At 38.6% G+C, this 25,663-nt stretch overlaps 1 protein-coding gene across 3 annotated transcripts in view; it reads left to right on the top strand.

Moving 5' to 3' along the window:
* The window catches only part of gpd2 (glycerol-3-phosphate dehydrogenase 2 (mitochondrial)), a 35,417-nt gene that overhangs the window by 5,045 nt on the left and 4,709 nt on the right, over positions 1-25,663 (top strand). For 2 of the 3 annotated variants that reach the window (XM_014032919.1, XM_014032920.1), the window contains 15 exons: positions 3,809-3,817; positions 6,382-6,553; positions 7,482-7,606; positions 7,708-7,805; positions 9,306-9,469; positions 15,559-15,723; positions 16,694-16,838; positions 17,238-17,431; positions 18,472-18,606; positions 18,682-18,857; positions 23,454-23,585; positions 23,669-23,827; positions 24,564-24,676; positions 24,758-24,836; positions 24,913-25,011. In XM_014032919.1, the coding sequence (XP_013888373.1) occupies positions 3,809-3,817; positions 6,382-6,553; positions 7,482-7,606; positions 7,708-7,805; positions 9,306-9,469; positions 15,559-15,723; positions 16,694-16,838; positions 17,238-17,431; positions 18,472-18,606; positions 18,682-18,857; positions 23,454-23,585; positions 23,669-23,827; positions 24,564-24,676; positions 24,758-24,836; positions 24,913-25,011 (1,965 nt within the window). The remainder of the gene's footprint in view (positions 1-3,808; positions 3,818-6,381; positions 6,554-7,481; positions 7,607-7,707; positions 7,806-9,305; positions 9,470-15,558; positions 15,724-16,693; positions 16,839-17,237; positions 17,432-18,471; positions 18,607-18,681; positions 18,858-23,453; positions 23,586-23,668; positions 23,828-24,563; positions 24,677-24,757; positions 24,837-24,912; positions 25,012-25,663) is intronic. The other variant, XM_014032921.1, reaches the window with a different exon arrangement.

The following is a 25,663-nucleotide window of genomic DNA, read 5'->3' as shown; positions in this document are numbered from 1 at the left end:
CTAGAAAAATTGTGTGATGGAGGTCCATGGAAGGCAAATAAGTTTAAATCAAATAAACAAAAGAGGATGCAGTTAAAATTAATAAAAGCGGTTCAAGCTACGTTTTGAGCATCCAAAACACACCAACGCTTTAGCTGGCTGCTTGTGTTCTTTCAGGTCAGATGCGTTCGGACTGTCAGGAAGCGCCTCTGTTGTTTTCCTCTGCCGGTCTCTGTTTAATGGAGGATGAAATAAAGAAAGTGGCGGTACTTTATTTACTTTGAGCAAACGAACATCGTGCTCACAAGATAATTAATCCACCAGATAATTCAGAGGTGGTCTTTTCGGTGAGTTTCACTCCAGGAGTCTTTCATGCTACGTTCAGGCCAAGCTGTTTACTGAACCAGTGGCTGCTGAAGTCATTACACTCTTGCGCGATGCTGCGTTCATGACAAACATGGAGAACTCACCACTCTTATGCCAATATGGTCGCAATGATGCGTTTAGGTACCGAAACATGGTACCGTTTGATGTTACGTGAATAGGTTCTCTGTAGTACCGACAGAATTCAGTCTGTGCTTAAAAAATTATCGAATTCGGTACCCATCTCTAGCTGTGAGGCCCATCATGAATGGGGTTGACTCAAAATGTTATCCAGTTTCTTTTAGTGATGACTGAAAGTTTCATTTAAATTTTTCATTTTTTTCTTGATGTAATAATATTTCTTTGCAATAAGTCTTATACAGTTGGAAAGCCTGTTTATTACATTTTTATTAACCTTTATTTAACCAGAGATTACAGATGTCTTTTGAAACGGAGGCCTGGGCCTGTAGGCAACCTAACATGCATGTGTTTTGGACAGTGGTAGGAAACTGGAAACCCTCATAGAAAAACTTGCCAAATCCTCTCTGCCAAACAACTTCTTCTGAAATTGACTCGTTTCTGGTGTTTATTGGTTTGGATGACTGAAGTCTTAAGAAACTAGACATTGACGTTTTATTCACTGAACCAGGGGGCTTAGTAGCATGTGGAAGAACCATACACAGCCACAACAGCCTGGCACCTCATCATGCTGTTCACCGACATGGTCACTCACTACTATGGAATGGCATCCTATTCTCGAACCATTATTTGTCACAAATCAGACAGTGGGGTTCTGTTGGTTAGTCTGGAACAGACAGCACGCCTAAGCTGATCCCACAGGTGTTCAATGGAGTCAAGGTCAGGACTGCAGGCAGATCTTCTTATTGTTTCTGCTCCCAGATTTCGGATGTAAGTCACCTTGGAGGATAGAGTTTGGTCTTCTTCTTCTTCTTCTTCTTTTGGTTTACTGGCAGTTGGCAGACTGTTATAGTGCATTACCGCCACTACTATACAGGATGGTGGAACTGGAGAAGGCATAGAGTTTGGTCTTGGACTGTGGAGATACAAGATTGTCACTGGTTGCTAACAGGTGCTAACAATCAGGTGCTAATAAGGCAACTGATTGTTAGCACCTGAGAAACCCGAGGCTGAAGCGTCAACATCAGAATAAGCTGTTTCTGATTGGCAGAGAATTTTTTCAGGGGTGTAACCCACATATTCACCCCTGCTGCTTAACCAACAAATGGATTTTACAAAAACAGGCTTTTTATTTTTTACATTTTTTAAAATTTGTATTCATAATATACAGCAGGTAAAATAAGTATTGAACATGTCAATATTTTTCTCAGTAAATATATTACTAGAGGTACTAATGACATGAAATTTTCACCAGATGTCGGTCACAACCCAAGTGATCCATGCATACAAAGAAATCAAACCATAAATGTCCAGAAATGAAGTTATTTGTAATAATGTGGAATGGCACAGGGAAAAAGTATTGAACACATGAAGAAAGGGAGGTGTAAAAAGGCATGGAAAGCCAAGACACCAGCTGAACTCTCTCAGTAATTAGAAAGCAAGCCTGCCCCTTGTCAGTGCAAGTTAATATCAGCTGGTTCAGTCCCAAATGATGGCCAGGTATCACACAAGAACCATCTGATGATGGGTAAAATTTAAGAGCTCTCTCAAGACCTTCACAACCTTATTGTTGCAAAGCATAATGACGGCATCGGTTACAGAAGAATGTCTAAARTTCTGAAGGTTCCAGTGAGCACTGTTGGGGCCATAATTCAGAAGTGGAAAGAACATRATTTCACCATAAACCGACCACGACCAGGTGCTCCTTGCAAGATTTCTGACAGAGGAGTGAAAAGAATTATCAGAAGAGTTGTCCAAGAGCCAAGGACCACTTGTGGAGAGCTTCAGAAAGACCTGGAATTAGCAGGTACGATTGTTTCAAAGAAAACAATAAGTAATGCACTGAACCACCATGGCCTGTATGCACGCTCACCACGCAAGACTCCACTGCTGAAGAAACAGCATGTTGAAGCTCCTTTAAAGTTTGCTGCACAACATTTAAACAAGCCTGTGTAATACTGGGAGAATATAGTCTGGTCAGATGAGACCAACATTGAACTGTTTGGATGCCAGAATACACATCATGTTTGGAGGTCAAATGGCACTGCACATCAGCCCAAAAACACCATACCAACAGTGAAGTTTGGAGGTGGGAACATCATGGTGTGGGGCTGTTTTTCAGCATATGGTACTGGCAAACTTCAAATAATTGAAGGAAGGATGAATGAAAAAATGTACAGAGACATTCTTGATAAAAATCTGCTTCCATCTACCAGGATGATGAAGATGAAACGTGGCTGGACATTTCAGCAAGACAATGAGCCCAAACACAAAGCCAAGGAAACTCTCAGTTGGTTTCAGAGAAAGAAACTAAAGCTGCTGGAATGGCCCAGCCAATCACCTGACCTGAATCCAACAGAAAATCTATGGAAAGAACTAAAGATCAGAGTTCATAGAAGAGGTCCACGAAACCTTCAAGATTTGAAGACTGTTTGTGTGGAAGAATGGGCCAAAATCACACCTGAGCAATGCATGCCACTAGTTTCTCCATACAGGAGGCGTCTTGAAGCTGTCATTGACAACAAAGGCTTTTGTACAAAGTATTAGATAAATTTCAGTAAGTGTGTTCAATACTTTTTCCCTGTGCCATTCCACATTATTACAAATAACTTCATTTCTGGACATTTATGGTTTGATTTCTTTGTATGTATGGATCACTTGGTTGTTACCGATATCTGGTGAAAATTTCATGTCATTAGCACCTCTAGTAATATATTTACTGAGAAAAATGGTGACGTGTTCAATACTTATTTTACCCGCTGTAAGATTTATCATAAACAAAAGCATTGTTACACCAAAAAATATTTAAACAAACAAACATTTTTACTTTATGGTCTTTGTTTATTTATTGGCAACATTTTAGAACAGGTGGATAGTAAGATGAGGATGACTCTCAGTAACTACTATACCAAATTTTAGACTCAGTAAAACATACCAAGTTATAGTCATGTTTGTGTTTCATAAGTTCACTTATCGGTAGCAACCATCTTGTATTGGATTTATTCCAAAAGTTAATCAGTCATAGAGTAACATCTAATGATCATTTCTTGAAAGTTTCATTCAAATCCATATTCATGAGATATTTTGCTAACAGACAGAGTTGACTCCAATAGCTAGGTGTTTGCTTGTTCCCTAAAACACCAGAACATTGTTGAGACTTGATGTCAGCATCATGACCTTTATGGACAGAAGTCTTGGAGCAGCTGTATGCGCCAACCTCATGTCGGCTTATTTAAGGCCTGAAGCATATTTTACACCTCATGCCAGACTAACGTGAACTTTTGTTTTTTTGTCCTGGTCCGATAATTTGGTCGTCCTCCAAACCAAGCCTGGATGGGTAAGCAACAAGTCGACCCTGATGAAATCTAATTATTTCTCACAATAGTTTGTAATCATGCATGCCTCTAATCCTAGTAATTGCAGCACTGATGAGATGAATGTCCGTCTTGTCTTGTTCAGCGAAGGCACGAGGCTCGGGGAAGGTTGGGAGCGCAGCGGCCGATTGGCTATTAGCGTGGGCCTTGCTGTGCCCATCTCCAACTTAACTTGATTACAGCGAGGTGGAGGAAGGGTGGGGGGTGTTTGTTTGTCTGCGAGCATCAACAAAAATAGACGATGATTATATCATCGGCTCGTTGGCGGGCACAGACCTAAATTACAAGAAAAAAAACACTCGCAAGCATTTGCAAGTCAAATGGGGCGGTGCTTTCATAGCAGCTTGATGCAATCATTTAGCTTGAGCTGCTAAAGAGACAAACGGAATAAATATTTCATTAGAAGTGAGACAATTCTTCTTTAAATCACAGGGGAAGCTGCTTAGTTGTGATTATTCCTTTAAATTAATTATGTTTCCAATCAAACAGGGATGTTTAAAGGCTGGAATGCGCTTCACTTGGTGTTTTTTTTTTTTTTTTTTCTGAGGGTGAGCTGGCACAAAGTAACACTTTGCACCTGTTTTTCTTTAAGAGACTCATTCTTTTCTTCAGCAACGCTTCACTTGGACACTGAAGGTGACGCAAGACACCATAAGCATGGCTGGATACCATTTTCCTGCTAAAATAACTCCTGAAAACCTGTTATGGATTAAAAAAACTTCCTTTTTATAGAAACATTAATTTAATAAAATCCAACAAGAAAATATCCAATAGATTTGTTCAAGTTGCGCTCTGGTTGTCATTTTAGGGCTTATTTTGCACATTATATAGAAAATAATTTAAAATATTTTAAAGCTGAACTTGGTGTCCTCTAAATATTTATTTTTGAAGTTATGTTCCATTCATCGATTTTGATATTTCTAAAAAGAAAATACTAAGTCCTAACTTTTTATAAAACAACCTGGTAAAGAAGTTTGAAACTATTTCCTCTTTATGGTCAAACTTTGTAAAAGATATCCTTAATCGATCACAGAATGTGTTCTCAATAAATGATGACTCTCAGCTACTGCCACAGCAAATTTTAGCAAAATATCTGAAAAATTGGCTAAATTACGATATTTGTGTTTACTAATGTTGAATTTGTTGATTGGTTTATGAGACATTTTACGGACAAAGTTGGTGCCAACGTTTTTCTTTTTTTAAGTGTAAAAACAAGAACTTTTGCTGCTCATTAGTAAACAGATTAAACCATATCAGAACGGTGTGGTTTAAACAAAGTTTTTTTTCCCAATTTAAAGTGTTTTTAGCTTAAAATCCTGATTTTATCTGTAAATCATTGTGGATGTATCATGATGTGGGCTTACTTAGGTGCATCTCTACTGTCTACTGTTTTTAAAGAAACAATAAAAATTTGCTGAAAAGGAATTTTTTGCAGATTCTCAAGAAAAATTATCAAAAGTCACAATAGAGCAGCTAAAATGATTTGAATTATAATTAAATTGTAAATTGGTTTTAAAGTGATCCATGATTAGTTGTAACATTAGATTTTATTTGATAAACATATATTTTAACTGTAAAATAAAGACTGTAAAAATACTGTAGGCTGTTTAGTTTATAGTTTTTAAAATAAAAGTTTAAAAATATATTTTAACACGGACGGGGCCATTTTATTTACACGCAAAGCATTCTGGGTAAATGATGACGTGGATAGGTCATCGGTGCGAGGCTGCTAGCGAGCTATATCCACCCTGAAGGTTAATCTTGGARAATATCTGATGATCGACTCTTTTAAATGAAACCAGAGAGCGTTGACAGAGAGGAGAAGGTAGAAATGACTCAGCCTGTAACTGAAAATATAGATGGAGGACAGCAGAGCTGCTTCATGGAAGAAGAACCTCAGCTTAGGCTGTTAGCTTTAGTGTTAGCCCCGATGCTATCACCATATATATGTATTAGCTCAGCGCCACACATTCTCCTCTCATCACTGAGGTTCTCCATCATGTCATGTCATGTGGATGCACTTAAGCACTTAAACAATTTGCAGTCAAAGTTCTGAAAAACATCAAAATTCACAAACATCTGGTGTTTTGTACCTCATGGAAATATCAACTATGACACAAGCTGAGTGTAGAAACCTGTTCCACTCAAACAAATCTAGACAGTTTTGTTGAAAGAAAAATTTGTTTTGTTAAAAAAAGATTTTAGTTTGTTTTTATGAAGTAATTTTTATTTTTAAGAGCCTAAACTTTAGACGTAAGCAGCTCGTACAGAATTTCATTACACAACCAAAACAGATCCATAATGTATGAAAATGATTGCAAATCATTATGCATTATGTCACATTTTATATGGTGATTATAATACCAGAATAATTTACTACCAGCATGCTTATGATCTTGTAAAGCACCTCCAGCACCTTTCTAACCCCTCACTTTCTCTAAAAATTCAACTTTTCTCCATAAATAATGTAACAAAGTTTCAGTTTAAGGCCTAAAACGCTCATAGTGTTTGTTCACGTCCTCTTCAGGCCCGATTAGCTCACGTCACAGCCGAGGCTGAGCTGAAGGTCCCGTACGCAGACGAGCTTCCTTCTCGGCAGGCCCAGCTCGCAGCGCTGCGAGACACCGAGGAGTTCGATGTTCTGGTGGTCGGAGGCGGGGCCACAGGGGCAGGATGTGCCTTAGACGCCGTCACGCGCAGTAAGAACGATCAATCTATGGCGTTTTTCTGTTTCTACTTCTGCACACTTTGAGATATTATAGGTATACTTATATATCCAGATGTTCAGTTTATCCAGGAGGTTTATGTAATCTTTTTATATTTAACTTTATTTTAAAATATTTTCCATGCTCAAATACATTGAGATTTCTTTAATTACTTCAAAAACATTGTTTTTGTTAAAATCTGCTTCTGCACTTTTGTGAAATCTCTCCAGAGTTATTAGCAGTTGAGTAATGTGTTGAGGATAAACTCCTGAAAACAATAATCTGAGGATTTTTTCCAGGTCCATGTTTGGAACCAAAGAATCAGCTACCACACCAGGTTTTAGCACAATATCTGCAAAACCAACCAAGTTATGGCCATTTTTGTGTTTCCAAAAATTTTGGCCAACAAATAAACACAAACACATCTTTAATGATAGTAAATAAACATGATTTAAAATTAGAAATCATTCATTTTAATGTGCAAGTGTTTGTGGAAAGAAAATCATGTATAAGTAAAGTAGAAAATATTTTTTGGAATATTTTATTTTTTGTCTTAAATTTGATTTTTCAAAACTTACAGTAATTTATGTAGAGAACAGATTTTTACAGATGATTATTAATACAGAGACACACATTTAGTTAAACTGAAAATACAATGTTACATCTGTTTTTATATCAACAGTTTTAAATGGTAAACGGTCTGAACTTATATAGAACTTTATCAAGTCCACTTGGACCCCACAGCTCTTTACACTAAAACCTTGTAACATCAGCTAAAAGGTTTCCTTACTCATATCTTTTACAGCTATAACTTTGAAAAGCTGTATTAGTCTATATATGTAAGACTTCCATTCTTTTGTTACCTTTAGCTTTTAGCCAGCGTTTAGTTTGTTGTTTGTTTCTTCTGTCCTGTTTGCCTCAGATTTGAAAACCGCCCTGGTGGAGCGAAGTGACTTCTCTTCAGGCACCAGCAGCCGAAGCACAAAGCTGATCCACGGTGGAGTCCGATACCTCCAGAAGGCCATCATGCAGTTAGACCATGAACAGGTTTCACTTGCTCATTGTTTTGTTCAGTCATTCACTTGGTCTGATGTATTTTTTTTAAAGTTTTTCATTATTTTTTGAATTTTATCTTTTTTATTAATTAGTACCTGATGGTGAAAGAAGCTCTGCATGAACGAGCCAACTTGCTGGAAATTGCACCTCACCTGTCAGCTCCGTTGCCCATCATGCTTCCTGTTTACAAGTGAGTGCCAAGTGTATTACATTACTTATCTTTTGGGTTCAGTGAAATGGTAGCACCTACCAGTTTGTCTTTAAAATCCCTCTAGTCAATTATAATTAACAGATGAACCCTGCCAATTTCTGCACAGACAAGAGCTTCCAGAAATGAGGTGGGTAGTACTGTTCCTACCTTGCTTGGCGGCACAGAGACACACAAGAGATGGGCTGTCTTAGACCCCTCTCGTCGCCTCGGTCCATTCAGAAGACACACCATGAAGGCCCGACTGAGGTGACTTGTAAAAGAGCCTTCAGTGTAGGGATGGGCGTGATTTATGAGTCAATCGTCTATCGGCGATTGAAGGGTTGGAACGCGATTTGTTTTTTTTAAGGGCGATCTTTATTAATTAATTAAATGATGTGCCAGGGATGTAAAATAAATTTTAAATGCGCCCTTCTCTGTAAATTAAAATGTTTTAATCATCTTCATTGTGATCTGTGTAAATGAGGGAATAAAATAACAGTGCTGCGTCTCTTTTTTTTTTTTCTCGGAGTCGGAGGCAATGTGCGGAGCTCCTCTTCATGTCTCTCTTCGTCATCTTTTTGCTTTGATGTGCCACAAAATGACCCAAATAGTGCTATATTATAATGTTTAGTTACAAAACGAATAATCCATGACAATCATACATTTGAACAAATAACTTTAACCAGTTCTGAACTAGACCAGAGCGCAGTCCCTCAACACTGCTCATCCTCGTTACTCTGGGCTCTGGTGTGTGTGTGTGTGGGTCGAACTTTTCAACTCCCTCCACATAAGAACACATACAAACTATATGGTGTGATTGGTCAGAAGTTTGTGGGAATGTTTGTTTGTGCTAAAAGCGCTCAGACGCTGCGTTTGCTTCAACCACTTGCTTAAAAAAAGAGAGAAAAAAAGGTGACGAACGCCGACTACCAGGAAGCAGCGATTTATAAAGATAGTCAAACGGCCAAAACCTCATAAAAGGGGATAAAATAGAATATTTTCACGGTGAAATCTGACTGATAAAAACTTTTGAGCTTTATCCAGGACCAGTTTGTGGATAAACAACGTCGAGTGACGAGTGTCTGACTTTTTTTTCCGCATTGGACTCACTCCGGGTAGACATCCCCTGTAGTGACCTATGCATCAGCGGGGAGGGGGTTTCCCAGGAGCTCGGCGCGGGGGTCTCCGGAACCATGAAAGGTGTGTGCGAACACGAACACCGAATAAACACGGAATTTACAAGCAACTTTAGACAAAAAGAAGCCGTTGCATATAATAAGCGGACCTTCTTGCTTTTTTTTCTGTTTTTTTTTTAACAGCGTAACTTTGCGTGCCTTATCAGCCGATTGGATCGTCTATCGGTGACAGCCAGAGACCATGATCTTATGATCTGAAAATAGGGATGATTTCCCATCCCTACTTCACTGTCAGGAGGGGATTCACGAGGAGTTGGTTATTTTTTCTGTTTGTTGTTGACTCATTTTCATTGTTTATTGGAAGATGGTGGCAGCTGCCTTACTACTGGGCGGGAATCAAGATGTACGACTTAGTGGCTGGGATCCACTGCCTGAAGAGCAGCTATGTCCTCAGCAAATCCAAGGCCTTGGAGCTTTTCCCCATGCTGAAGAAGGACAAGCTGGTGGGAGCCATTGTCTACTATGATGGTGAGATGCACGGTCTTTTCTTTCCTTTATTTAACAGGTAAAACCACACTGAGATCCAGATCTCATTTGCAAGAGGGAGCTAGGCAGAAATCTGCAAGACAACAACCTGGTTGCACAAAAATAAAACAAATTAAACCATAGTTTAAAACAAATTACAAAACAGTTTCAAAGCAACGACACTGATTGACAATGCTTATTTTTCAGAACCGCTTGAAATAATTCAAATGAAATAAGATCTGACATCTTGAGTTCAGAGGACAGCTGATTATGTACTATAGGAGCCATAACCCTGAATGCTTGCTTTCCTTTTTGTGTTCAAACACGTGGAACATGCAAAAGTAAAATGGTTTTGGAGCGTAAGGAATGGGCAGTAATAGCCCATTGTAGGAGAGAAGTGAAGTAAGCCACAGCCAAGCCGAGTAGAGTTTTATAAATCAGTAGCATCAAGTGGCTGTATCTCTGAATGCTTAAAGGAGGCCAGTCATCTTTCGCATACAACTCACAATGATGTGTAAGACGTCTGCTGCCTGTTACAAAACTTAAAGCACAATGATAGCCAGTATTCAGGGACTGAAGGCATTTGGTTGAAGCATTCATATATAAAACATCTCCATAATCCAGGTTTCGGTAAGAAGGTTGCTGATACCAATTTTCTTCTAGCTTTGAGAGAAAAACAGGATCCATCACGATAATAAAACCCAATCCATTGTCAGTATTCGTAACAAGTTTGCTATGTGCTGTTTTAAAGAACGCTCTTTATCTAAAGTAAAACCAAGGCGTTTATAAACTCTGTGCATCTGGAGCAGGGGTAAGCAATGTGGGAGGGGTCACTGATAATTTTCTGGAGTGCAAGAAAACCATTGCTTTTGTCTTATCCACATTCAGAACCAACTTCAGAGTATGGAAACGAGTTTGAACTATATGAAAGCAGAGTGTAAAAACTCTATGACCTGCAAAAATGAAGAAGAACCACAGTAAATTACTAAATACAAATGATAAAAAAGCATTTGACATAATTTTATTTCGCTCATCACTTCTGTTCAAGTCAGTTTTGTCTGTTTTTTTTTTTTTTTTTTCAAATTTTCTTTTCTCCTGCAGCAACAAACCATCAGAGTTAAAGCGACAAAAATGTCTGATAAATCATTTTCAGGCCAGCTGAATTCCTTTAAGACAAACCTGATGGTTTACAAGTTAACTAAACAAATTTACGGACCTAGATATGACATTGCAACCATCAATTACAAATGTAATAAAACCATAAATATTATTTGAATGAATGCACAGCAGCTGTGGCCCTTCATGTCAGAGTTTTAGTCTAAATCATCTTATGTTGAGAAATGATGGTGTTGTAGGCGTTTTGGTCAAACCTTGAGAATAATACTAGTCTCATGATATTGTGAGAGTTTGATATATCAAGGATTAGCACGTGTAAAAGGAAGTGCAAACACCCAAAGCTGATTTATTAATGGTGTGCAGGGAGGATGACATCTGTCAGATGAGCAATCAAAAGTCTCAATCCATTTAGCATGTTTGCCTTCATGAATACACAGAAAATATGATGATTATCAGTACGGGCAAAATACTGGGTGGAGAAAATTCAGACAAAATCATTTTGCACCTGCAGTCAGATTTATTAAACCTTCAAACTGGTTGTGCCGCTGTTTTAACATCTATGTTTAGCATGTTGGAAAGACAGGTGCTAACTGTCTGCTCTCTGCTTCAGACACTGTTATCACCTACACTTTGCAGTGTGAACGTAAATATCCCACTTTAGTATTAATAAAAAGTATATTACTGCAGTTTAGCAGCTTTAAAAAAGGAAATAAATTCCATCTCAACTGTGATCCTGTTGTTCTGGTTTTTTCTTCTTTTACTTATCCAGGGCTGGGACAGAGGAGTTCTTTTCTTTTCTGAATCTTTCTCAAAATGCAGCCAGCGATATTCACATATGTGATTGTAATTGTTTAAGAGAGGCCAAATAAGAGAGCTTACCTTTCTTTACCTCTCAGTCATCTTTGACCGATTTAGATTATTGATTGAAAAAAAAAAACCACAAGATTTCGCTATACTTCTTTAGCCAGACATATTAGCCCCGTTCAAAAGACAGCTCAGTTTGGGAGTGACGCATGTTCTGTCCTCCTAGGATCGTTCAGAAAAAAACACAACGGCGGAAAGATGAGTAAAGTGAGCCCGCCTCTGATGCCCCTCTGAGCCCCCAAGCAAGGTAGTATCAGAGCCTGGCCCGAGCCGGGCAGACTGACTTGTCAGAAAAATATAATGAGCTGACGACATCAGTGAGCGACCGCAGGATTAATCACAGCTTTATTACCGAGGGAATATATTAAAGATGACACTTAATCATTTAACATCTCAGAGTCTGTAGGACATTAAGAAAACAATAAATATAATCAAATAATTATCTTCTAACCCGCTCTGATGCTAGAAATAAGTTCTCCTGTCCTAATTTCCTCCTGCTTCTGCTGTTGTCATCTGCAGATTTTAGAGGCTCACTATAGAGGTAAACGTCTAAAGGGGTTGACATGTACGTTTGTAGTTTGAAAAATATTGAACCGCAGGATCGCTAAAGTGAGTTAATTCAGTTTATTTTGATACAAGGCAGACGTCAACGCGATAACTTAACGTACCCAGCACTTAACGATTTGCATAATGTTTTTAAATGGCAATGGTTTTTATTTTAAACATACTCTATTAGTTCTATGCATTTTTCCCATCGCTCCTGGAGCAGAGGTTTATCTTTTAAAGTGCCTGGAGTGTGGGTTGGGGTGGGACGGGCCTTTCTCAAATGATGGTGGAGGCAGATGCTGTCGCCTCACCTTCCCCACCCAATTAATTTTTTTTGTGCCATTTGAACCTGTGACCTCCTGACCTCCTCCTCTAACCTCTGTGCTGCCACTCTGTTTGGGAGTCTCCTCTTAAAATATGGGGCTGGAATTCCCCATGCGTCACTCCAATAAAAATCTAATTTTCAACTGAGCAATCTCTTAAACAAAACTATCTTGTAGCCAGGTTAGGTGATAAATTACTAAAATTTCATCAAACTACGTATCATTTCATTTTGAAGTTTTCAGATGGGGAATTTGAAAATAATATTAACTCGGTATCAAAATAAAATCCCTCATTATGACTCATTGTGCCAGCACAGGTCACGTGTTGGGAAGTTGTAGGATTAATACAGCCATGTCAAAATGTCACTTCTCCAGCAGAGTGGTTTTCTTCTGGCCAGTGAAAATATCACACACTTTTGTCTTATAATGACCCCAATTTAAAACAAAAAATTTCCAAAAGACTATTCTTGAGTAAAAATATTCCATCTGTGCTCTTAAAGGGATCCCTGATTAGTTGTAACATTAAACTTTATTTGATAAACATTTATTTTAACTGTAAAATAAAGACTGTAAAAATACTGTAGGCTGTTTAGTTTTGTAAATTTTTAAAAATATATTTTAACACGGACAGAGCCATTTTATTTACACACAAAACATTCTGGGTAAATGATGACGTGGATAGGTCCTCGGTGTGAGTGAGCTATATCCACCCTGAAGGTTAATCTTGGACAATATCTGATGATCGACTCTTTTAAATGAAACCAGAGAGCGTTGACAGAGAGGAGAAGGTAGAAATGACTCAGCCTGTAACTGAAAATATGGATGGAGGACAACAGAGCTGCTTCATGGAAGAAGAACCTCAGCTTAGCCTGTTAGCCTTTGCGCTAGCGCCCATGCTATATTGCCTTATATGTATTAGCTTGGCGCTAGAGCGACATACAAGCTAAACTGAGGTCCTCCATCCATATTTTCAGTTGCAGACTGAGTCATTTTTGTGTTCCCCTCTCTGTCATGTGGATGGAGGACCTCAGTGATGAGAGGAGAATGTGTAGCGCTGAGCAAATACATATACAGTATATAGTGATAGTGTCGGGGCTAACGCTAAAGCTAACAGGCTAAGCTGAGGTTCTTCTTCCATGAAGCAGCTCTGTTGTCCTCCATCCATATTTTCAGTTACAGGCTGAGTCATTTCTACCTTCTCCTCTCTGTCAACGCTCTCTGGTTTCATTTAAAAGAGCCGATCATCAGATATTGTCCAAGATTAACCTTCAGGGTGGATATAGCTCGCTAGCAGCCTCGCACCGATGACCTATCCACGTCATCATTTACCCAGAATGCTTTGTGTGTTAAAAAAATGGTCCCGTCCGAGTTAAAATATATCTTTAAACTTTTAGTTTAAAAATGTTAAAAACTAAACATCCTGCAGTATTTTTACAGTCTTTATTTTACAGTTAAATATTTGTTTATCAAATAAAGTCTAATGTTACAACTAATCATGGACCCCTTTAATGCCAAGTGCTACCACTTGGCATGAAGAATGTAATTTATAAGGTTTGACCAAAATGACAAAATAATTTTTTTAGCAAGAGCAGTTACTACTTGAAAGGTGGCGGATGATAAATATACGTTCTTTCAAGAAATGCTAATGCTGCACTTTCTCCAGATTTTCAATTGGAGTTAAAATCAAAGCAAACCTTCTCCTGCAGTCCATTTCTCTCCAAACTGAAAAGGGGCATTTTGTTGGTGCAGAGGAGCATCTCCTGTCCCCTCCTCCATCATCTGCTCTCAGGGTGGTGAGAAGAGGTGGTGGTAGATGGGGGAGGTGGAGGATCGGAGTGTTTTTTTTTTTTCCTCCAATTATGCCGTCTGGAAGAATCACGCCCGTGACATTTAGAAATCTGACCTTCTCTCCTGGCGGTGCAGAGATGCAAGCATCTTTCTCTCCTGCTGCCGTGGTTACGGCTGCAGCCACAGACAAAAACCCAACCTAGAATGAATCAGCTGCAGGGCTTTATTTAAACTGCTGCTCGTGGAAATGAAGTCCATGGCAAAACGCCACTTTTTCTTCCTAATCTTTAGTTTTTATGTTCACAAAGTATTGCTAGAGTAAAACAGCACCTCTACAAAATACATGTTGTAATATTTTAATGTGAAACTTAAAATTGTTTAAAGTGAACATAAAGTTATATCCTTAAAACAATAATTACCAGTAGAAGATTTTTGCAGGCTGATGTTTGGAATCAAGTCACCAGCTACTACCACACCACATTTTAGCTCAATGTCCATAAAACTTAAGATCAATTATTTGCCTTGGCTATCTTGAATTGGGTCGATGAGTTGTAGATGCACATCAAATGATTACATTCTGGGAGTTTATTTAAAAATCCATGAGATATTTTGCTCACAGACACAGACAAATACATCCACAACCGTTTGCCTTACAAAACTGATGTTAGTGTCAAAGTTGATTTAAAAAAAAAAAAGGGAATGAGACACTGAGATATTTTAGATCAGAGCTGTTGATTATGTTTTCTACACTTGGACCAGCTCTTCACTAATCCTCCCATTTAAGCCCACTTCAAAACATCCGGACTACCCCTTTACGATTATTTCTTCACTTTGCTACTTCTGGCTTTTAGACAGCTATTTAAGAGTTTGTTTTTAACTTTGACCCTAGCATTGCTATGTTTTAAATTTGTGTGCTGTTGCCTTATTCGCTATTATTAAGCCTTTTTTATTTTTTATATACTTGGATACGTTTTGCTTTTTACCCATTCATTTGCAACATTTAGCTTTTTAGCCTGTTGCCACATTTAGCTTTTAACAATTTTTTTTACTATTTATATAATTTAGTTTGTCTTTTGCTCCTTTTAACTCGTCTTTCACTACTTTATTCCTGGGTCCTTGGTAATGTAGCAAAATGCTAACAAATTTAGCTTTTAGCCAGTCTAGTGCCTTTTTTAGGCTTTTATCCTGTTGACACATTGAACTTGCCACTTTTTTTATCACTCTTTTTAGCTTATAGCTAGCCTTTTGCTACTTTTAGCTATTGTTTTGTTACTTTTGGCTTTTAGCTAATGTTTTGCTAATTTTAGCCTTTAGATGTTCTTTTTCTTTTAAATATGACAGCTTAGTTTCTGCTTCTGTAAATTTCAGCATTCTTCCACGTTCAGTTTCTCTAGTTTTCGTCTGTAAGTGATAAAACATGTCTTTTTTTCCATGTGCTCGTTTTTTCACATTCAGGCCAGCACAATGATGCTCGTATGAACCTGGCCATCGCCCTCTCTGCTGCTCGTTACGGAGCCGCCGTGGCCAACTATACCGAAGTGGTCCGGCTGTTAAAGACCAAAGATCAGCAGAGCGGCAAGGAGAAGGTGTGTGGAGCTCGCTGCAGGGACGTCATCACAGGTGAGGAGGAACTCAGCCCAAACATCAGTGTGTTTAAAACCATCATTTTTACACCAGTCATCTTCATGTTGACACATTCACTGAGGATCAGGGCTCCCAAAATTTTCCACACTTCCAGTTTGGACACATTTTACATAGTTGACTACAAATAATGACAAATATTTTTACAAAACTGCAGAAAAAAACAAAAGGAAATAAATAACATTTGCTGTGAAAATGAAGTAAACACTGAGGGCTGAATGACTGCTGAAGTTTGCTGAAGACATTAAAGGTGATAAAACAAGCTAAACTGAGGCTAAGAAAAAGCAAAAACACATGGTAAAAACTGAAATCAGCAGAACACTAGCTGTAAGCAATGCAGTCAAACAGTGGCCAAAATAATCAGACAACTACAAATAAAAGATTAAATAAAATTATTAAACCAGTGGCTGACCATAGCAGAAGCCGAAAGCTTAAATCAGCAAAATTAGTTGGAACATCATCAAAAATACAGCTAAAAATATCAGAATGAATGCAAAAGGTAAAATCAGCAAAACAATAGCTAAATTTAACAAGTTTACCTAAAAATAAAACCAAAAAGGAGCAGAATGGTAGCTAAAAGAGAGGCTTAAGTTAACAAAACAACTGAACTTAGCCAAGCGAACAGCATCAAAAGAGTTGCTAAAGTTAATAAAACATATGCTAATGAAAATGTTATAAAGCAATAGCTAGAATTAGCAAACACATCTAAAATACACCAATATTGTAGCTATAATAAGCAAAGCAGATGTTAAAGCAAAAATAAAAAACAAATATAGTATATTGAATTTGTTGCTGAGAGTGACTCATAATGCATACTGTGAATTGTGAATTTTACAAGATTTTAACATTTTTTACAAGGTTTGACCAAATGGCTCCAACTTTCTTTGGTCATTAGATGGATTTAGTGAAACATTCTGGCCTTTAATCTTGATGTTTTTTTCTCTTTTAGGGCAGGAGTTTGATGTGAAGGCCAAGTGTGTGATTAACGCCACAGGACCGTTCACAGACTCACTGAGGAAGATGGATGAGCAGAAAGTGGCAAATATCTGCCAGCCCAGCGCTGGAGTTCACATTGTCATCCCGGGTTACTACAGGTACCCAAACCCCACACAGGATCAGCTTTAAACCTGCTCCCACTGCTTCATTTGCATAACCTCATCCTGTGTATTCTCATCCTGCCGTGTGCGTATGAAGGCGGCTAAACTATTTTCTGACCTTCGCTTCCGCATGAGAACAATCTCCTGCGGTTAAGATACAGCGCAGCAGTAGAGTGCGTTTTTTTTTGTCAAAGTCGGAGGTTTTAAAGTTCAGCTCAGCTTATTGAGTGAAACCCGAGGGAGCGTGAGCCCTTTGAACAGAAATGCCAACCACCTAATTTTTTTCCTCCTCATTTTCTTTCCACATATCGTTTTTTTTCCCTCCTCTCCCCATCTTTTGTTTTTTTTATTTTTCCTCGACACTTCCTCTTAAATGCTGTAACCTGTCACGTTCAGTCCAGACAATATGGGCCTCCTTGATCCAGCCACGAGTGACGGTCGTGTCATCTTCTTCCTGCCCTGGGAGAACATGACCATCGCCGGGACCACAGACACCCCCACCAGTGTGACGGCACACCCTATCCCGGGGGAGGACGACATCAACTTCATCCTGACGGAGGTGCGCAACTATCTGAGCCCTGATGTGGAAGGTATGAACCCACTGCTGTAGTTGTATTATGAGCGTTTGTGTTTCTGCACGACTAATATCACTTTTAACCACAATTTAGATCCATGTTGTTTGTTGGAATTCTTTAAACTACAAAAGAAGAAGATAGATAGATAGATAGATAGATAGATAGATAGATAGATAGATAGATAGATAGATAGATAGATAGATAGATAGATACTGCAGCCTCACACAAATATTTTTATATAAACAATTACAAAAATAGACAATTCAAAAAATAAAAGTGTGGGCATTAAATAAATGAATTAAAATGGTTCAATGTAAATGTTTCAAATTAAAAAAAATATGTATAAAGTACAAATGAAAATATAGCCTTAAACTTTTGCAACCAGAAGCTGTTTTTCATATTAGTGACAATAACAGTAAGTTTTTTGANTAGATAGATAGATAGATAGATAGATAGATAGATAGATAGATAGATAGATAGATACTGCAGCCTTTTGGCAAAAACTGAGTTCTAAATGACTTTGCTGAAATTTGCTGAGGAAGCTAAAACTGAGTTGGAAGCTAAATGAGGGAAAAATCTAGCTAAAAGTCAAAAGGAGTAAAAAAGAAGGCTAGCCAAAAGCTACAAGTGGTATATGCTAATGGTATAAAGCTAAGTAAAAGTTAAAAATAGTAAAATGAGTGTAAAATGTTGCAAAACACCAACAATAAAACAAAATGCTAGCTATAAAAGCTAAATGCTAGTAGTAAAACACCAGCTTAATAATAAAATGTAACAATTTAGCTATAAGTAGCAAAAGGCTAGCTGAACTATCAGAAACATAACTGAAATTAGCATTAGCAGCATTGGCATTAACAATTGTAGAATTAGCTTTAACATTAGTAAAACGAGCAATAACAGTAAAAGTCTTAGCATTAGTATAATAGGCAGTCGTGGCATTAGCAGAATAAACAAACATCAACATTCCCACTATCAGTGTTTTTTGTAGAAATATGTGATTTAGATTTAAAAAAGGCTGACCTGTTTTTGTCCTTCTGTTTAAAATCTGTCTTTAGTTCGCAGAGGAGACGTCCTGGCAGCGTGGAGCGGCATTCGGCCCCTAGTGACCGACCCAAACTCCAAAGACACTCAGTCCATCTGCAGGAACCACGTGGTCAGCATGAGTGACAGTGGGCTGGTCACTATCGCAGGTCAGCTGCTTCTCCCACCTCTCTGACAGGAACGTGTCTCCTCTGTGGCTTTAACACTTGGCTCTGTGTGTGCAGGTGGGAAGTGGACCACCTACAGGTCGATGGCCGAGGAGACGCTGGACACGGCCGTCAAAGGTCTCGGCCTTACAGCTGAACCCTGCAGGACTGTGGGTCTGATGCTAGAGGGAGGGAAGGGCTGGACACCAACGCTCTACATCCGCCTGGTGCAGGACTACGGCCTGGAGAAGGAGGTCAGATGGAACTAGATACTTCCTGTGAAAATACAGCATGAACACTGAGCGCTGAATTAGTTTAAATAAACTACATTTGATCAGAGCAAAAGCTAAGTTTAGCCAAACAAAAACCAAATGTTAGAGCAATCAAAAAGCCAGATAAACACTAAAATTAACAAAACAGTAGCTAAAAGCTAAATCAGATAATCAAAAGCCAAATGCATAAACAGGATACCAGTAGCTCAGCTAAAACCAGCAAAACAAATCTTAAACCAAGAAACTGAAGCTAAATACAACAAAATAGCTGTAAAAGTTTGTTTTTCTTTAGTTTCTAAATGTCTAAAATTAACAAAACCAAAGCAAAACAGTACCTATAATTTTGATAACTTTAACTTCAGTTACTCTTCATTATTTTTGGCTTTTATCTATTTTGGTCATCTTTAGCTTTTTTTTAAATTTTCTATAATATTTTTCTGGTTTTTAGCATCTTAAAAATGGACTTCTGTAAAAGAGTAGCTAAAAGCAATAACTAGCTAAGCAGTGGCTAAAAGCAGAAACCCACAAACATTAGCTTAAAACAGAAAAAAGCAAAACTAGAGCTAAAATTAGCATGACCAAAAAGTCAAAAGAAGAGAAATAATAAACAGCTAAATTAGCAGAAAAGTAGCTCAAAGTTATAAGAACTATAGCTAAGTGCTAAAACCATCCAAACAGTAAATAAAACCTAAAAAGAAGCATTTGTCTTGTTTTTTGGTAGATTTGCATAGTTTTCAAAGCATTTCTGAAACAAAAAAAGTGTGAAATGTTTAAAAGTAACGCTAATTGGAAAAACTCCAGAGTCCTAAACAAGCTGAATGTTTGGATTAATGAATGATTAAAACAGCTGAAATAGTCTAAGAAATATAACGAAAAAATAATTTAAAAAGAATGAATGTTGAATTGCATCACAAAAATGACTCTTTAAGGTGTTGAACTCACTTGTCTCTTTCTGTCTTATGAAAGCAGTGATCCCAAAAGATGATCTTAATCTAAAACTTTTCTAACTTTCTGATTCATTCAGATTTAGATTTAGAATGAGCAAGAATGGGATTTTTGACAGAGATAAATGGCGTTAATGTTATATTTTAAAAATTCATTAGTAATAAGAGTGTTGGTTATATGTTACAACAGCCTGCCATAAGCATGGAGCTGACATTAAATCTGACATTCCTACGACAAAAGACAAGAGTCACGTTGAAACGCGGTGAGATCTGTTCAATTTATCAACGGTGTTTGGTTTGGATTCATTGACTGTCGTCAGCTCGGCGCAGCCTCCGATAATTAGCCTGCTGGTTTTCATTAAAAGCAGCAGAACATGGACAGCTCCTCTACAGTAAACTCGCTGCTCATTAGACACGGCGGCAGCAGCCCAGGGCTTCGGGAGAATATTCCTAAAAGGTCAGTGTTGATATTTGGACAGCATGTGGCCTTTCACACCATCGGCAAGCCAACCGTCTGAATAACAAACAGCCTCCTCTGCTCTGTGAACGGACGACGACACAGACAAAAAGACGCTCAAGTTTTTATTCAGGTACACAGAGGTGAAATGGGTCATCTGGAAATTAACCTTTCACCTTTTATATCTGAGTTTCATACCTAATTTCCCTCTGGGATCAATAAAGTATTTTTGAATTTGAATTGAATTGAATTGAAACTAAGATCATGTTCTAATTAGAAGGAACAGACCATTTAAATAAAGTTGTGCTCAATCTCATGCGATATCTCAATCAATCAGCCTCAGAATAGGGCTGGGCCATTTGGCAAAAAAAACGATCACGATTAATTTTTTCATGTCGTCTGATCACAATTAATATCACGATTTTTTTGTTAACTGTTAAAAAGTGACTAAGAAATTATTTAACAAATAAATATAGCTACAGGAATAAAAAAAATAATGGCTGTTATTTCACTTTTACTAATAACAAATTGCTGTGGTTCAGTAGAACATGAAATTATTTTTGCAAAGTATTTAAAAAGGTATTTACCAAGAAAAAAAAACATTTGTGTAAATCATAGAATCTGACATTAATAAAGTTATCATTTTGTAAATTTAAAGTTTTAGAAATGAATTTCACATTAAATATGTCATAAAGAAACGTAAACTTACAAACAGCAGCAATTTGTGCACACTTTAGTAAAGTAAGTAAAGTTTTATTTTTAAAGCGCGTTGCACAGAAATATATTCACAAGGTGCTGTACAATCATCAACAATGTAAAAATGGCAGAAAGATAAAATGAAACAGAATAAAACAATAAAACATAAACAGCATAATGAAACATCAAATCAAAAATAAATTCTAAAATTGTAACTCAGACACACGGTCGAGGCAGAGCATGACAAGAGATGAGTAAATAAAAGGTGGCGGGGTGAAATTTATGCTAAATATACAATAACACAAAAACACAGAGAGAAGGAGGGAGAGAAAATTATGCCGTATGTTCAATAACACAAACACATAGTTGGCGAGTAGTCACTGAATTCTGCCATTAATGGTGAATGGTTAGCTAAAAGCTTGAGTAAAAAATTGGGTTTTTAAAGGAGACAATGTTATCAAGGGAGCACAGATTAAAAGGGGGTACATTCCAGAGCCTGGGGGCCACAGAGGAGAAGGCACAGTCACCACGGGTCTTAAAGGGAGTCAGGGGAACCATAAGGAGATGTTGATCCTGTGAGCGGAGGTCTCGTCTGGGGTTTTAAGGGGAAATGAGACTTTTAATGTAGTTGGGTGCTTGGCCATGGAGAGCTCTGAAAGTGAGGACCAGGATTTTGAACACTTGCCAACTGAATAGGATCTAAGCTCATTATTTACTTTTGTTATGAAAGTAACCCCCCCCCCCCCCAATCAAAGAACAGACAACGCTGTTTCATTTTTTTCTGAAAGAATATCTGATTCTGCACACGACAACATGTTGCATAAACTCCCAGCTTCTGAGCGTTCAGGAGTTTGCAGCGTCTCTCAGCTGCTGTTTGTAATGAGACGCAGACAGGAAGTGGTCTTCACGTCGCGTCCAGCCCATCGTGTGCTGATAAATCTTACAGAAAAGTTCTTCTCCAGATAAATGAAGAATCACTGGGACATTGTTCTGTCCTAAACGTTACTCTAAGACCGCTTCATATTTTTGGAGGACACTTCTGTTATAGCGAGACGAGCATCACGGCTCACTTTTTCCCCCCTCCCTCTGTGTCAGGAGAGGAGCTCAGAACTCACCCTGCGTGCCTGTTAGCAGGTAATAACAGATACAGGAAGCGTCAGCGGCCAAAATACCTCAGAAACTTGTCTAAATAAGCGAACTCTGTGAGATTCAGCGTTTTATACTGGATTACTTTGGTTAATTCTGAGATTCTGTCTGCATTTCATTAGCAACTTATAAACAGAAGTGGAGCAGGAGGAGGTGGATTCTGATTGGCTGTGGTTGCGCACATTTCTGCCATGGTTGATTGAGGAAGAGGCTCACAGCTGATCACCGTGATCCACCTGAATTTTTTCGATCAATAATGGCGATCAACTAATCTCCCATCCCTTCCTCAGAATATGTTGAGGATGACTCTCAGTTACCACCACACATTGGCTGTGTCCAAAACGGCAGGCCCGGTCCTCCGAAGGCCGAATTCGTCAGCCGCATACGTCACAGCGCCGTGACGAAGGACGTCCAAAACCGAAGAGTCCTCCGATGCAACCGACAAATACGTCCTTCCTTTGGCCCGATTTGAAGGACTGGTCTGATGGATCCTTCCCGGCCCAGCATATCCCATAATGCATTGCGGCCCGATTGGAGATTTTTTTTAAGCTAGAAAAGGCGGACGAAGCGAGAGAAAAGAATACGTTTTAAATAAAAAATATGGCGATATAAAAATTAAATTTTTTAGCGGTTGTAATTCTGATACTTTTATCATTTGTATAAACGTGTTTTTAAATATTATTTTTGTCATAAAAAACGCGAAATAAGCATGCACCTAAAGCGGGTCAATTAGTTCTTCAAATGTTACCTTTAAGATAATTTTATTGTTTTGTGATATTAATAATGCTAATAAATTGATATTTTTCTAATTTTGATCTATTTTTGCTTCTGTTTAGCGTCGTCATGGTTGCTAGGTGACATGACGTACACCGGGGTGGAGGGGAGGCTAGACCGTCCAAATTCACAGACTCTTTTTTTCCGGTCTTCCCAGTCTACCAAGGACCCGACCCACCTCGACAGGGTAGTCTGGGTCCTCTGGAGGACCCGGCCTGTCGTTTTGGACACAGCCATTATCTCAATATCTATACATTTGACTAACTTGTAGCCATTCTTGTATTTGCTAAAATCACTTAGCTGCGACAGCCATCTTGAATCAGGTTGACTCCATTGGTTAATCAGTTGTAGATATTTGTGCAATAATTACTTTCTGTGGGTCACAAGATATTTTGCTAACAGACAAACACAGGCAAAGGCATTATTGTCCTTGTGTCTTCAGCAGCTGGCAACAACCAGGAATTGCAACTTTGGCTGTGGTTTAACCAGGTGTTTTATTGCAGGCGTGTAGACGTTCCTTATGTAATCCTGTTCAAATCATAATGTGTCCCTATTGCTCAGGTGGCCCAACATTTGGCCTCCACCTACGGAGGGAAGGCGTTTGACGTGGCCAAAATGGCTCAGGTGACAGGACAGAGGTGGCCGATCGTTGGGAAAAGGCTGGTGTCTGAGTTCCCGTATATCGAGGCTGAGGTGAAACCAGAACGCTGCTCATCAGGTAACAGTCGGGTTCTGTGCCTGAAGAGTCTCTGAAATGATGTCGGCTTCTTCCTCAGGTCCTCTACGCCATCAAAGAGTACGCCTGCACTGCCATAGACGTCATCGCTCGGCGAACACGCCTGGGCTTCCTGAACGTGCAGGCGGCAGACGAAGCGCTCCCACGCATCGTTCAGATCATGGGCAAGGAGCTTAACTGGAGTCAGGAGAAGAAGACGGTACGACTTTCTGTAACAAGCACTGGCTTTAATATAAAGAAAAAAACAGCTAAATTTAATGTGAAAAATTACATTTTGTGTGTATGCTGAGCGTTGAATATCTTAGCTGAAATTTGATCAAGAAGTCAAACCAAGAACAGAGGCTAAACTGATCAAAACTGAAGCTATAATGATCAGTGCACTAGCCCAGAGCAGTAGACTGAAGCTAAGTCAGCACAGCAGTATCTTGAAGCAGAACAGAAGGTAGCAGAGGAACTGTAGCTAAAACGAGGAGAGTAGAGGCTTACATGAACAGAAACACAGCTAAAATGAACATAAAACAGGCTAAACTTTATGGAATAAAAGCTAAAATGAGCAGAGCGCTAGCTAAAAACTGTGGAGAAGCAGATTGAAGCTAAACGCAGCGCAATCAGCTGTTAATTACAATCAAAAGTTAATCAGCTGTTGTTCAACATTCAATAATTAGTTGATGAGAGTTTTTTCCCTCTGGTTGAGATATTTTGCTTACACGCTCACAATTACATATCATTGTTTGTGCTACACTTTAGGACAACAGTCTGGTTTGTCTGATGTTTACAGTGAATATCAAACATCACAAGTTCTGATAAGATTAGATGCTTTGGAGTGAAACAGTTTGTCTTTTTACATATTCAGGACACACATTAGAATAACTGAATTCAAGCAGTGAAGTGAAAATTACTTCTAAGAAACTTTTTTAACGAAATAACAAATCCAGGAGGAACTGGAAGCAGCCAAGAAGTTTTTGTACCATGAGATGGGCTACAGGTCTCGGTCCGAGCAGCTCACAAAGACGTCTGAGATCAACCTGGACTACCAGGAAGTTGTCAGGTACTCATATGTTTTATTTTCTCTCTCAGCTGTGAAGCTCTGGTTTATATAAATACTGATCATTAGTAACATGTGCAACAGGTACAAGAAGCGCTTCCATAGGTTCGACAAAGAGACTAAAGGCTTCATCACCACGGTCGATGTCCAGAGAGTGCTAGAGGTGAGTTCCTCTCAGTCTTTGGTCTCCACACGTTGTTCCAGGTCACTGATTCTCTACTCATCTGTCTTGTCTGCAGAGTATCAACATCCACATTGATGAAAATGCTCTGCATGAAATCCTTAATGAGGTGGACCTGAACAAGAACGGACAAGTTGAAATCGACGAGTTCCTTCAGGTTTGTTACCAACATTCCAGCTGCTGTAAGAGTTCAGGATTTCTTTGGTCTTCAACTTCTTCTTACTTCAGTTTTACTCTTTGTTTCTGACTATAACAGAATATTACTTAATGCGTATTTGGTACTTACCAGGTACATCAGGGCTCTAGACTAACTTTTTGCACTGGTTGCATTAGTTGAATTTTATGTATCTCTCACTAAAAAACTAGGCTGTGTAGTCATAAAACCATTTTCAGAACCTGGAACGTAACTGTGGTGAAGCCAATTATATGTAACAGCGGCTTGCCATACAGGTGAGCTAAGTCATGCTGCTGGAATGATCTACTGCTGCGCTCCCAGAGCAGAGAGCCCGATGGACTTTACTACAGAGACTTAAGAGCAAGCAACCATCCACATTAGGGCTGCCACGATTAGTCGACGACTAATCGATTATTAAAATAATCGATGACTAATTTAATAATCGATTAATCGTTTTCTTTTTTAATTTTTTGTTCTTTACTTTGTTTTTCTCTCCAAACTGCTTTGACACCTTCCACTGCCACATCTGTCTTTCTGTCCTTGACACACATGCACAGTAGTGGTAACTGGGGTAGGCCGTGGACGTCACAAGACATTATACAGACAGGCTCTGGTATCATGGCTACCTGACAAC

The sequence above is a fragment of the Austrofundulus limnaeus genome, unplaced genomic scaffold (genome assembly GCF_001266775.1).
Source record: "Austrofundulus limnaeus strain Quisiro unplaced genomic scaffold, Austrofundulus_limnaeus-1.0 Scaffold1575, whole genome shotgun sequence".
In the NCBI taxonomy this organism is placed as follows: Eukaryota; Metazoa; Chordata; class Actinopteri; order Cyprinodontiformes; family Rivulidae; genus Austrofundulus; species Austrofundulus limnaeus.
The sequence above is the reverse complement of the archived record's forward strand: the minus strand, read 5'-3'. Positions and strand labels throughout refer to the sequence as shown.